The 12,133-nt window shown below is 44.6% G+C and overlaps 1 protein-coding gene across 1 annotated transcript; it reads right to left on the reverse strand.

The window, feature by feature from the left end:
• Positions 1 to 1,730: 1,730 nt before the first annotated feature.
• On the reverse strand, positions 1,731 to 11,404 carry Srsf3 (serine and arginine rich splicing factor 3). The gene is made up of 6 exons (XM_032888410.1): positions 11,286 to 11,404; positions 7,965 to 8,172; positions 6,490 to 6,624; positions 4,298 to 4,336; positions 4,052 to 4,138; positions 1,731 to 3,962 (listed from the first exon to the last, which is right to left on the reverse strand). The coding sequence occupies exons 2-6, from the start codon at positions 8,168 to 8,170 to the stop codon at positions 3,935 to 3,937; spliced, it is 495 nt and encodes a 164-aa protein (XP_032744301.1). The 5' UTR covers positions 8,171 to 8,172; positions 11,286 to 11,404; the 3' UTR covers positions 1,731 to 3,934.
• Between the last annotated feature and the right edge of the window lie 729 nt (positions 11,405 to 12,133).

Here is a 12,133-nt window from a genome sequence, read left to right on the forward strand (position 1 = left end):
TGTGCTTCTGAGCACATGGTTTTAGGTTCTGTAGCTGAAACGCTTCATGGAAGTCTTCCCCACACACTAAGAGTTTTGGCCCTGAGTTTTCAACATATATGACAAGAACCCACCAGAGGCTCAAGTGACCTGGGGTGAGACACACATCAAACTTGATTCCCAGCAATGCCCACTGGGCTCACTCGTTACTCTCGATGCTGACTCAACTCTGCTCCAGAGACCCATGGCCTAGATGCATGGCCTTAGGATCCGGTCCTAGGATTTCGGTAAGGCAATACTGCCTCCTAGTGGCTGGCTGGACAACTGAACCCTCAACTTGTAAAACTGTCACTATGCTTTTTGGGGCTAAGGCTGCCTTTGGGAAAACAGCGCAGATGTTAACTGCCTGGAATACTAGGAACTGCTGGTGGGTTTGGGACGGAACCCACCAAGTGTGAAGTACAAAGCACACTATAAAATCATTATCGGGGCACTGGCCAGTCACTGAGGCATGGAACCATCCCGTGTCCCGGCAGTCAATCTGATGCTAGTAGCTGTGCTGGCATCTTACCAGGGCAGCATCTGCTTGCCCAGCCATGTCTTTCCCCCCAGCTCCAGTCTCCTTCTCTCGCCAGTTAGCATTCCTTCTGTGTGCATCTCCACTAGCTCTTGCCCTGTAGGCCAACGGGAATGAGCGGAGCACCTGAGCCCTCTCACTTTAGTGAGTTAAGAACTCAGACTCAGATTTTTACCCCCAGTGCTGAGAACCAGAGTAGGCCTGAAACATGCTGGGAGCCAGGGTTGCTGAGCTGCGTACACAGCCACACTCAGTGCAGAAGACACTGGGGGCTGGCGCAGGAGCTCCAAGTGAGCATGTAAGGGCCTTTCACCGGTGTAGTGGACCCCTATCCTCACAAAGCCCCTGGGGTTCAATCCCATCATGAAAGCTCCCCCAAGGTAATTAATAGTTGTCATTTGTTTTGTTACAGCATGCCCCTTTGTCTCCAACCTTTTCAAGAACCAACAAGTAGGGGATGGGGATTTAGCTCAGTGGTAGAGCGCTTGCCTAGGAAGCACAAGGCCCTGGGTTCGGTCCCCAGCTCCGAAAAAAAAAAAAAAAAAAAAAAAAAAAAAAAAAAAAAAAAAAAAAAAACCTGGTCCTGGTAGCTCATTTGAAAGCAGCACACGCGCCCTGACCAAAGAGGGGGGCAGGAGTGGCAGGGGCAGCATGCTAACACCACTGGCTTACCGGCCAGTCCTTCATCATGTAAAGGACTTAAGATGTGAGCTGGAGGGGCTGGAGATGGCTCAGTGGTTAAGAGCACCAACTGCTCTTCCAGAGGTCCTGAGTTCAATTCCCAGCAACCACATGGTGGCTCACAACCATCTGTAATGGGATCTGATGCCTTCTTCTGGTGTGTCTGATGACAGTCACACTGTGCTCACATAAAATTAAACTTTTAAGATGTAACTTAACACAGGTAGTTGTTCTTTCTACTCAGTCCTTTTACTCCTTTCCTAAGTTGTGCTAATTCCTTTGTCAGTCCTGGTACAGGTGAAGGTGTCAGATCCTCTAGAGATGAACTTAAACCTTAACAAGCAGCAGTTGGAGAACAGGCAGTACTCGCCTCTACTCTGCCCTCTCTCCTCCTCCCTCACCAGTGCTGTTGAGCCCTGTGGCAAGCATAGCTCATTTATATAGTGCTGTAGATGGATGGAGGCACAATACACATAATATACTCTAACCCAGCTTAAAGTCAGTGTCTTTAATAAAAACCTTTTTTGTCCCTCCCCCAAAAGAAAACCAGAAGGCAACAGTCTGGCAGTACAAAAAATATACACTGGAAGAGATGACTTGTCTGGTATCGAAGTCCCAACTGGACTAAGAAAGGCAAAGCCCATTTAAGACAAGGCACTAACGCAGTGACTGGGGAGACTATATACTCTCCACTGTTGACAGGTCTAGAATCAGGCACACGCAGCACCTTAGATTTCTATAAGCAACATCATTTCTAATTACGCAGCAACATGCCAGAGTGAGGCTGAGAGTCAAAGAAAGTACTAAGATCTCCTGTTCAGCTTCATGCCTCAGTCAGTGCCCATGGTCCAATACAGGATGGAGATGCCACCATGACACTTAAGGAGCCTGAATGGTAAAGGGCGGGCACCTACACCTTGCTGTAAAGTATGTACCTCTGAGGTGACCCACAATGAACAGAGAATCCCAATCTCAGGTGCCTTTCTCAGTCACTAATAATGACCTCCAGGAAACACCTGCAGTCACCCTAACTTAGTATGACACTCAGAAAATGATCACGAGTAGCTAATGTGACCTACAATTTCAAGGAGCAGGCTTGACTCCAACCCTACCCTGAAGGATAAAGCGCACTCCTAACAATTAACGGGGAATCTAAAGTATCTTCTTTGAAGATGGGTACCTCTTTCAAAGGCTCATGTTGGAACCTTCTGAACACAATTCTCTCCTTTCTTACTGAAATTTATTGTTTAAAGATAACAAATTTTGGGGGATTTATAAGCTTACAGATTGAACTTCGTGCAATGGCATCTTACAAAGACAAAGTCAGTACAGTGGAATCCAAAAAACTATCTCAAAAGAACACATTTAAGGAAACTTAAGCCACGAGACTGTTGCATTATGATTTAATCTAATTGCACACAAAAAACCCCCTGGAACCACAGCTCCTCCAGATTTCTAAGAGAAAGGGTTTGCATGCCTCCATATTCAACTGTGCATCATCACAATTAACCAGTGTGGATTTTACATCATGATGGATCTGGAATCCCATGCAACACCTCAAGTTATAATAAAATTTTGTTGAATGTCTTCATGCTGAAGATCAAAGCCACTCTTTAAGGGCAACTTAAAGGATTTACAGTGTGTCATAGATTGGTGCTTACGTTATAAAATGTTAGTCACTAACTGCCATGATCCTGAACTGACTTCCACACCCAAAACATGGCTCTCGTAGGTGACAAGCAAAGGGGGGAAATTCCTTCGCTAATGCAGTGCCTTCTCAGTTGTTTCTTACAAAGAACGAACTGGGTAACCAACTGCTTTCCAGGGATAAGAGCAATGGGGGTTCACTCAGCTGACTGCTTACTACACAATTATGCTAGTATTTTATTAATTCAAAAGCACTTTACAAGAAAATATAAGTATGGCTTCCAATAGGAATGTTATACCTGGACTTGATACCAAGCTCACAGATTTTGAGTGTGCAAGGAAAAACAGGCTTTCAAGTTAAACAACAATTTGTAACCAAAACTTTAATCCCAAGGATTCTCACAAACATATTACAAATGACAGCATGAAAAAAAATCTTGCACAGTAACTGAGTTCAGCTCTACAATGTACCCTTAAACTGATAGGACACTGGTATCTTAGTTTTACATTTCCAAATAAAGACTTTAGACAGCTCTGCATCCCCATACAGCAACCAGGAAGGAACCACTGTGAAAACCTTCAGAGTGTGGTTCCTACCCTTTATCTGTTGGTTGTGTTCGCAGCAGCTTTTAAAGGCTGCTCACCATTTCACCCACAGTGCCACACTGTGTCTCAGCCACTAGGGGAACTACAGCTTTAGTCCATTTCCGCTAGGTGCTTGACGTCATCAGTACATCACTTCAAACTGGGCAGGATCTAGGTTTATTTCAGTCTATGAAAAACTAAAATTCAAAGAAAATTCAATCTCGCTTAAGGGAACATTGTAAAGTAACAATTCTTGATATCACATGCCTCATATGATCCATTTGAAACCATAGAGAATTACATCGTTTTGTGTGTCACTGTTCCAAGAGACAAAACAAATTCGAACAGCTAAAACATCTTAAAAATGCACCAAGCTTATGAAGTCTCAAACAAAACTTTAATTTCCTGTACATATTCCTGTCAAATGAAGTTATTTCCTGTACACCACTTTTGCCAACTGGTCTTCTATTTCCTTTCATTTGACCTAGATCGGCTAAAAAAAACAAAAGAAAAAACATTATCTTAGTACACAGTACAAAGATTACATATACATATCTTCAATACTTCAGTCATTGATCTTACCTACGAGACCTAGAGAAGGATCGAGACGGCTTGTGATTTCTCTCACGAGACAGAGACCTTTCTCTTCTCCTATCTCTAGAAAGAGACCTAAAGCAAACAGAAGGTACATTAGTTTATCAGAAATTCACCTCGAAGAAAGTCTAGCTCAGTCTAACTTAGTGCTGACTGTATGGCACCTTTGTCACTGTAATTACTAGCCAGAGAATTAAGCTTCCATTTCTAAGAACAGAGCACCAAAACATTTACCTGCTCCGGCTTCGCGAAAAGCTTCTCCTTCTTGGGGATCTAAAAGCAGAAATAGTAAAATTAGACTAATTGTCAATTATTGTATGTGGCGTTGAGGCATTTCCCAACTTTTCAATTTCACTGTTGGGCCCAGTGAATGTGCCGGAGAACTGGCACTCATCGTCCAAAAATAAAAAAAGAAAAGAAAAAAAAAGGGCACAGAAGGATTAAGGAACAAAAAGCTCAAGTGAAAAGCAGGTATTCCAACCATGGATTCATTTTAACAAAGAATGCTTCACAGCAGATCTGTCCAATGCAAAACTTCATGTCAAACTAACTCCACTACCCCAAACACCACACCAAAATGTAGTCCCACAAGTAGTTCCAAAAACTGTATCATAAACCAGTATTTGGAACCCATGCAAAACCTTTAAGTCTCTAACAAGACTTAAGTACCAGGTGAATAGTGTAATTTTGTGAAAACGCGGTGGGTGTGGTAAACATCGATGCCATTTAGTGCTACATTAGAACTGCATTTGTGATGTCACATTTAAGAGTGTGTTTAGGCTTATCAAAATTACCGTAGCTTGGCCCACACTTCACCCCCATTTTTTTTTTTAAATTTTGAAAACTGTTAGTAAAACCATTTAAAGGTGATAGGATTCAACAAAATTTTGCTAGGAAGAAAAGCTGAAATCTGTTAGAGATATTAAATTTTAGTTTGGCATCTCACACATGCACATAAGCTCACTTGAAGGTCTAGTCACATTATGAGTTCCCTATCACCCTTAAAAGTTGTTTCAAGCAATATATTGTACGTTACCATTCAATTATGCACAGCCAGCCTTTGATCCAGAAAAAGAATTACTTTAAGCCGCTTACTCCTTATTTTTAACCAGCAGTAAACTGTATAAGCAGGAAAAACTTACTAGTTTTGGGTTTCAACAAGCTAGAAATGGTGAGGTGAGGCTGCCGGACTGACGGCCAGGAAGAATTTGCTGAAAAGGTTTTGCCAGATGTTGCGTTGGATTTAGTTGGTTGGCGAAGGGGGTGTTGTGGATTTTTCCTGCTTTTTTGTTAGCCGAAGGCTGCTGCTGTAGTTGTTGTGAAGACATTTGGTAAATAAACAGCTGAGCTGATTGGCCAGGAATGTGTGGGCGGTCGAGGTGGCTGCTGCCGATTTGGTTAAGGTTGGAGAGAAGGCTGAGAGAAAACAGCATGCTCGGGAACCAAAGGGCGGTGCAACCTGACGACTGGCCAGCCTGGGTCATGTGAAACGACACCAGCCAAGCTGAATGGGGCGCGCTGGTCACATGACGCTGAAAGGGCTAGTTGACTGGCTAATGCAGATTCAGAGGGTGGTGAGAAGAGACATGATGGTGACTCTGTAACGGGGTTCATTTTTATTAATAGATGGACCAAAAAGCACAAAAAAAATGAAAAACAAGCCATCAGTACAACCATCTCTTAGCTAACAAATACTCTTCATTATGATGGGCAACAGTGTGTTGTTTTTCAAAATAGCAAAAGGGGCAAGATTTTGAACTCCTATCTCCTAGGACTTCACTCACCTGTAAGAGGTAAATTCAGTCCTACAGAAACTATTTTAGAGGCTTGATTTGAGGAGATGAGGAGTTTGTATCCAGGCAATACTGCCTGGTCCAAGAATGATGCCATTTCAATCATAAAAAAACTGAATTCTCTCCTATTTGGGTTTCAAGAACGGATGACTGGGATTACTTTTAAGCCCCCTTTATTGGTCAGTGATTTAAGTTTGTTTCAGAAAGATTTCTACTTTACCAGTTGTAACATTAAAACAGCTGCCTGTTTTGACAACTACTACAATTGTGCTAGTAGAAAACACATTTGTGAAGAGCTAGTTGAATGTCATGTTGATCATTATGGAGCCAAGAAATGGAAAAGGCCTAAATTGAAGTAAAAGGGAAGACTCAGAAAGATGCAACTAGAAGATGAACTAGAAGACAGATCCAAGATAGAAGTTACTAACTACCAACATGGATAATACACCTACAGACAAAGCCAGCACTCAGCACAACTCGCATACCCCAAACTACACCCAGCAAATGTTTTGCAGAAACCTCCGATGTCCATGGTAAGTTAAAACCCACCAACAACCTTAGGAAGAAATACCTGCTCCTACTAACTACTCCATTACACCAATATCTCTCTCTAAAAGGTGTTCTCTCAAGTACCTGCGCCGAGGTGGAGGACTCCTCCTGCGGTAATCATCTCGAGGACGACGACCCCAAGAGGGAGGCGGGCCACGATTCCGACTTCTCTTTTCACCATTCGACAGTTCCACTCTTACACGGCAGCCACATAGTGTTCTAAGGAGAAGAGACACTAATCACAAAACTGGCGCTGGAGTAAGCCTATGTATACCGATCAATCTTGACAATCTCAAGATTTGCTGAAGTTTGTTTGCTCTAAGTTGTTAAATTTGCTAAACTCCTTTAGAGGTTAAAAGACTCAAACTTCTCAGGTGGGATTTTTAAAAGCAATACACAAGCAAATTTATTACACATGAAAGTCTGGCTAGATACAGTGACACACAACCCAGGTTTGACCCCCGGTACCTAAACGGCGGCTCTTAACCACCCATAATTCTAGTTCCAAGAAATCAAACACCCTCTGGCTTGTGACTAGAAGGAATCCATACAGTACAGACATACATACAGACAAAACACACATAAATACATTTTTGTTTTCCCAAATGGGTTCTATGTGGCTGTCTTGCAACTCATTCTACAGACCAGGCTAGCCTTGAACACAAAGATCCACCTGCCTCTGACCCCCAAGTGCTGGAATTAAAGGTGTGTGCCTCCACTCCTGTCTTTAAAAGTTAAACTAAGACACAACACCCTGTCATCCTCTGCTACCCCCCCTCGAAAAAAACCACACACAAAACAGTTTTTAAACAATTTTTATGGAGCCAGAGATGGCTCAGAGGTTAAGAGTGCTGACTGCTCTTCCAGAGGTCCTGAGTTTAATGCCCAGCAACTACATGGTGGCTCACAACCGTCTATAATGGGAGTTGAGGGCCTCTTCCAGTGTGTCTGAAGACAGTCACAGTGTACTCATACCTAAATCCATGCACCACATCTGTGCCTGAGGAGATCTAACTACTGAGGTATCTTTCCAGTCACTGAACCACTCCTGATTATTGAACTCAATGTTAACTGTTAGTCTTCCCTTGAATTTTTTACTTTTCTATATACTTCCCTAGGGATTTTAAGGTATTTTGGCTTCCTTATATTATCCCCCTTCCAATACAAGAAATTCCACCTAGTAACAGCCGGGTATAGTGGACTATCCTCTCTTCATTTGTCCAGAGCCACAACAATGAGTTAATGGCACGTGTGGGCCACTGCTGACAGATCCTACCACATTTCGTTACTGTGACTTACTGTGACAACTGCCCAGCCTGCAGCTCCAGAGCTACTGTCAGTCTCCACTTAAGGCAACAGGTCACCATTATTCTTGCCTTTAGCTTGCTATGTAAGCAAGGCACCCTGAACATGTCTGTCTCCATGTCCTGGGACTTCAGGCACAAGCTGAGACATCTGACTAAAAGCCCAAAAGCAATTATCACTGTAGATCTAAAACACCAAAAAGCCACATGTCCTAGAAAATTTAAACCAGGTAAGCTACCTGCTATTAACATTACCTTCCATCTAGCTCTCGGACAGCATCAGCAGCATCTCGGGGATCCTCAAATTCGACGAAAGCAAAGCCAGGAGGGTTTCGAGCAACCCACACACTTCGGAGTGGTCCATAAGAGCCAAAAGCCCGTTCTAATTCAGTCTTGTTCCCATTGTTTCCAAGATTACCTACATAAACCTTACAGTCCAAGGGACAGGAATCACGATGCATTTCTGTAATGGAAAAAAAAAGTTTATTTACTCAAGCAACCTACAGTTAAAAATGAATCCCAGGGGTTGGGGATTTAGCTCAGTGGTAGAGCACTTGCCTAGCAAGCACAAGGTCCTGGGTTCGGTCCCCAGCTTAAAAAAAAAAAAAAAAATCATCCCAGGAAAGTTTGAAAGTTAAAAACACAAAAACTAGGTAGGACTACTGTTAAAGCATGTACTCTGCCTCTCACCCTGTTCTTTTCACTCAGTCAATTCCCAGGAAAGTTTTTAAAAGCCAACAACAGGGGTTGGGGATTTAGCTCAGTGGTAGAGCGCTTGCCTAGGAAGCGCAAGGCCCTGGGTTCGGTCCCCAGCTCTGAAAAAAAGAACAAAAAAAAAAAAAAAAAAAAAAAAAAAAAGCCAACAACAGGCATGTAAGAAGCCGAATTTGAGGTTGGCTTATATATAAGTTGCAGGCCAGGCCAGGTGTGGCAACATGCCTTTAATATCAGCACTCAAGCAGCACTCCGAAAAAAAGAACCAAAAAAAAAAAAAAAAATAACCAAATAGAATGTAGAGTGGTGGCCTACATCTGTACGTTTAGCGCTCACAGGTGGAGGCAGCTTCTGCTAGACCATCAAACCATCTTAAAACATCAATGATTAACTCCCTCCAACCCCACACAGGACTGCTACTCCTCCCCTCTGAGGAGAGGCAACCATTTTGGCCATTTTACATTGTTGCTCCACATTGTCACTCAATAGTTGGCCCCAAGATATTACAGCAGGAAGTATAAAGATGAACATACCTTCCTTCATTCACCCAGTCATTAAGTTTGAATGAACTATCACATTTGGACCAAACAAGCAATATATATAAAAATGCCTCCAAGTTCCAAAAACTAGCCTCAGTTAAGATGCAAGACTACACTTCAAGCTTCCTTAGGAGAGGTGTAGGAGCGTGCATAAAGGCACAGGAAACTATGCTACCTGAGTTGAGCTATAAGACACACTTCGTGGAAAAAACTACAAATTATCTTCTGACCTTCACTGTGTTGCATATACCACCCCACAAACACAAAATAAACTGTTTTTAAAAGGCTTCCTTCATTGTGCAGAACCTGTAATTCTAGTCTTAAAAATTAAGATCACAAGTTTGAGGCCAGGTAGGGCTACAGAGTTCAGCCCTGTCACAAATGATTCCAAGATACACTGCCACAAAAGCTTCCTTTAAGAAGTCAAAAATCGGGGTTGGGGATTTAGCTAGGGGGTAGGGCGCTTGCCTAGGAAGGGAAAGGCCCGGGGTTCGGTCCCCAGCCCCGAAAAAAAAAAAAAAAAAAAAAAAAGAAGTCAAAAATCTCCAAGCAGCCAAACTGTGTGTTGTGTTGTTTTAGGAAAGTGTCTTACTGTAGACAGACCAGGCTTGCCTTGAACTAACTCAAGGAAGAGGTCTGTCTCACAAAGACTAGGTAGGACTACAATTGTGCCTCACACATCTGGTTCCATGTGTTTTTCAAACATATGTTCAAAAGTGTCCATGTGGCTCAGTGGTGGGGAGTTTGCTTGCCTAGCTTAATTCCGAGCACGACGACACAAATGCCAAGCCTACACGTCTCTGCAGCACTACTCCCAACACCGAGGGCGGTGCCAATCTAATGACCACCAGGAGATGGAGATGCAGACTGTGCCACAGTATTCGGGAACACACTGCCCATTGCTACTTAAGTATCAAAATCTCCACTATTCTAAAACCACAAAAGGCCATTACAATTATGAAATGCCCAAAATGGAAAACCCAGATAATTAAAAGGCTTCAATGAAGACCTTTAGCTTTTAAAAGACAAGTGTAGTAGGACCACATGCATCCCTATCTTTAATACTGAAGAAAATCTGTTGTGGTAATCCCAAGGAGTGGCAGGTTCCAGACCAGTCTAGTTAACCGGGAGTTCTAAGGCCAGGGCTAAAGAGAAAAAAAACCAACCCCCCCCCCCAACCCCAGGAGCTAAAGCATAGCCTGGGACTGCATGAGACCCTGTCTCAAAAAATAAGTACAGGGTGGTGACGGCGGCCAACATCTTTAATCCTAGCCTGGTCCCTCCCCCGCAAAAAACCCCTCAGCCTGGGCCACAGCGAGAACTGTCTCAGAAACAAACAAAAATAAATATCTTTGAACCACACAAAGTTTCTACAACATCCTGTATGTATTAAGAACTACCAAAGCTAGGAAGGTACGCATGCCTGTGGCTCTAACTAGGCCGGAGGAATGACAGTTTTGAAGTCAGACTGGTAAAGTGACCCATCTTTTAATAAAAAATAAGTGCATAAAAGTCTATCTTGAGGGCTACTACGAATTCAATGCTTGGAACCACACACCCTAAAAATCCTGCGTAAAACAATTTTTACTAAAAGGACGCTTATGCTAGATCATACAGACAACCTTGGGAAGTCTTCAACTTCACACTTCCGAAGTGAAAAACCTACCTAATAAGCCATTTTAACTCTTTCCAACTATACATCGTACTATTCTGTTCTAAAACCGATTATCAAACCAAAAAATTTAGTTTACGCATCCTATTTTGCCGTGACCCCACCCTATGCCCAAGAGGACCGTTTCGCATTCCGCGAAAATTAAAAAAAAAGCACAAATGAAACTCAACCCATCCATCCCCGTTTTTCACACCTGTTAAAAGCAAACACGTCGAAGAAAAACTCTACTTGAACCAGAATTTACATTAAGACACAAAGCCCGATTACAGCAGAGTTTTAAAGGAAAGACCTGGGCATAAAAACAAGATTCTTAAGACACTATCCCAAGAAAACCAGGAGCAAGGAAAAAAAGGCGCCATCAGACTAAAGGCCGCGACATGGAAAATTCGGTTTAAGATTCCCCCCCCCCTCCGCACTCGAGGCCGGAGCAAACCCTCGCCGAAGCTTCCTTCAGTGGACAAATGATAAATGCCGGAATTATAAGCCTGGAAGCATCTTTGGCATTGACCGGTGCCCCAGCCGCCGCCCGGGACCGAACGTCACAAAATGGCGGCGGCGCCCCTTTGTCTCAACCTGGCGCCGCCATTGCGCCCGGCCCAACCTCGACTCTGCGAAACTCCACCTCCGTCCCTCCGTTCGCCGGTCTCTTACCGAGATCCTGGATTCAAAAGGCCCAAGCTCAAATCCTAACGCTCCGACAGGCCCACCCGCTTCCCTCTGGCACTGCTTCCACAGATGCTCTCACTCCAGCGGCGTCCACGAAATGGCGGACCACCACCGTCCCCTCGCCCTATTTATAGCGCCCCTGTTCTGTCACGTGACCTGACCAGCTCTCCCAATCAGAGGCGGCGCAGACCGTGACGTAAGGGCTACAAACGCTGCGAGAAACCGCGGTTACTGGGAGCGCGCGCCGGCCGTTCCGTCAGGTGGGTAGGGTACGCGCGGTGGCGCGAGCTCGTCGCCGCGTGCCCGCCGGTCCCGGCGTTGCCGCGCTCGGCTCGGCCATTCCCTGGAGCGGCGCAGACCCCCCTCTCCTCCACTTCCGCTTAGGCTGCAGCTGTATAAAACTGCGCGGGCCTTGCCGCCATTACTCTCGAGCGCTTGCGACTGCAGCCCTAGGCTCGGGTCAGAGTGAAACGTGCACTCTTGCTTCTTAGTTGTCCGCCATCCATGGCCAGAGCATCGCAGACCAACGAGCTCCCAAGGTCACCGAGCGGTGGGCGACCCGACTGGTACCCCACGGTGCCCGGCTCGGCTCGGATGCAGTATAGAGCCTGCAAAGTTAGCCCAACTCTTGTTTTCCCGCCTCTCGCCCAAACCGCGCGCGCGGCAAATGCGATTTGGTGAGGCCGTATGAAAAAAAACAAAGACAAACGGTCACCGGGACCACTTTCACAGGAGGAGAGGAAGGTTCTGGAGAGGTTGCCGTTAAGCTCTGCGCACGTAGCTCCGCCATGCAGATGCTAGGAGGGGCACCTGCAGCCTTTGCAAGGGCTTTG

Source organism: Rattus rattus, chromosome 18, assembly GCF_011064425.1.
Source record: "Rattus rattus isolate New Zealand chromosome 18, Rrattus_CSIRO_v1, whole genome shotgun sequence".
Lineage (NCBI taxonomy): Eukaryota > Metazoa > Chordata > Mammalia > Rodentia > Muridae > Rattus > Rattus rattus.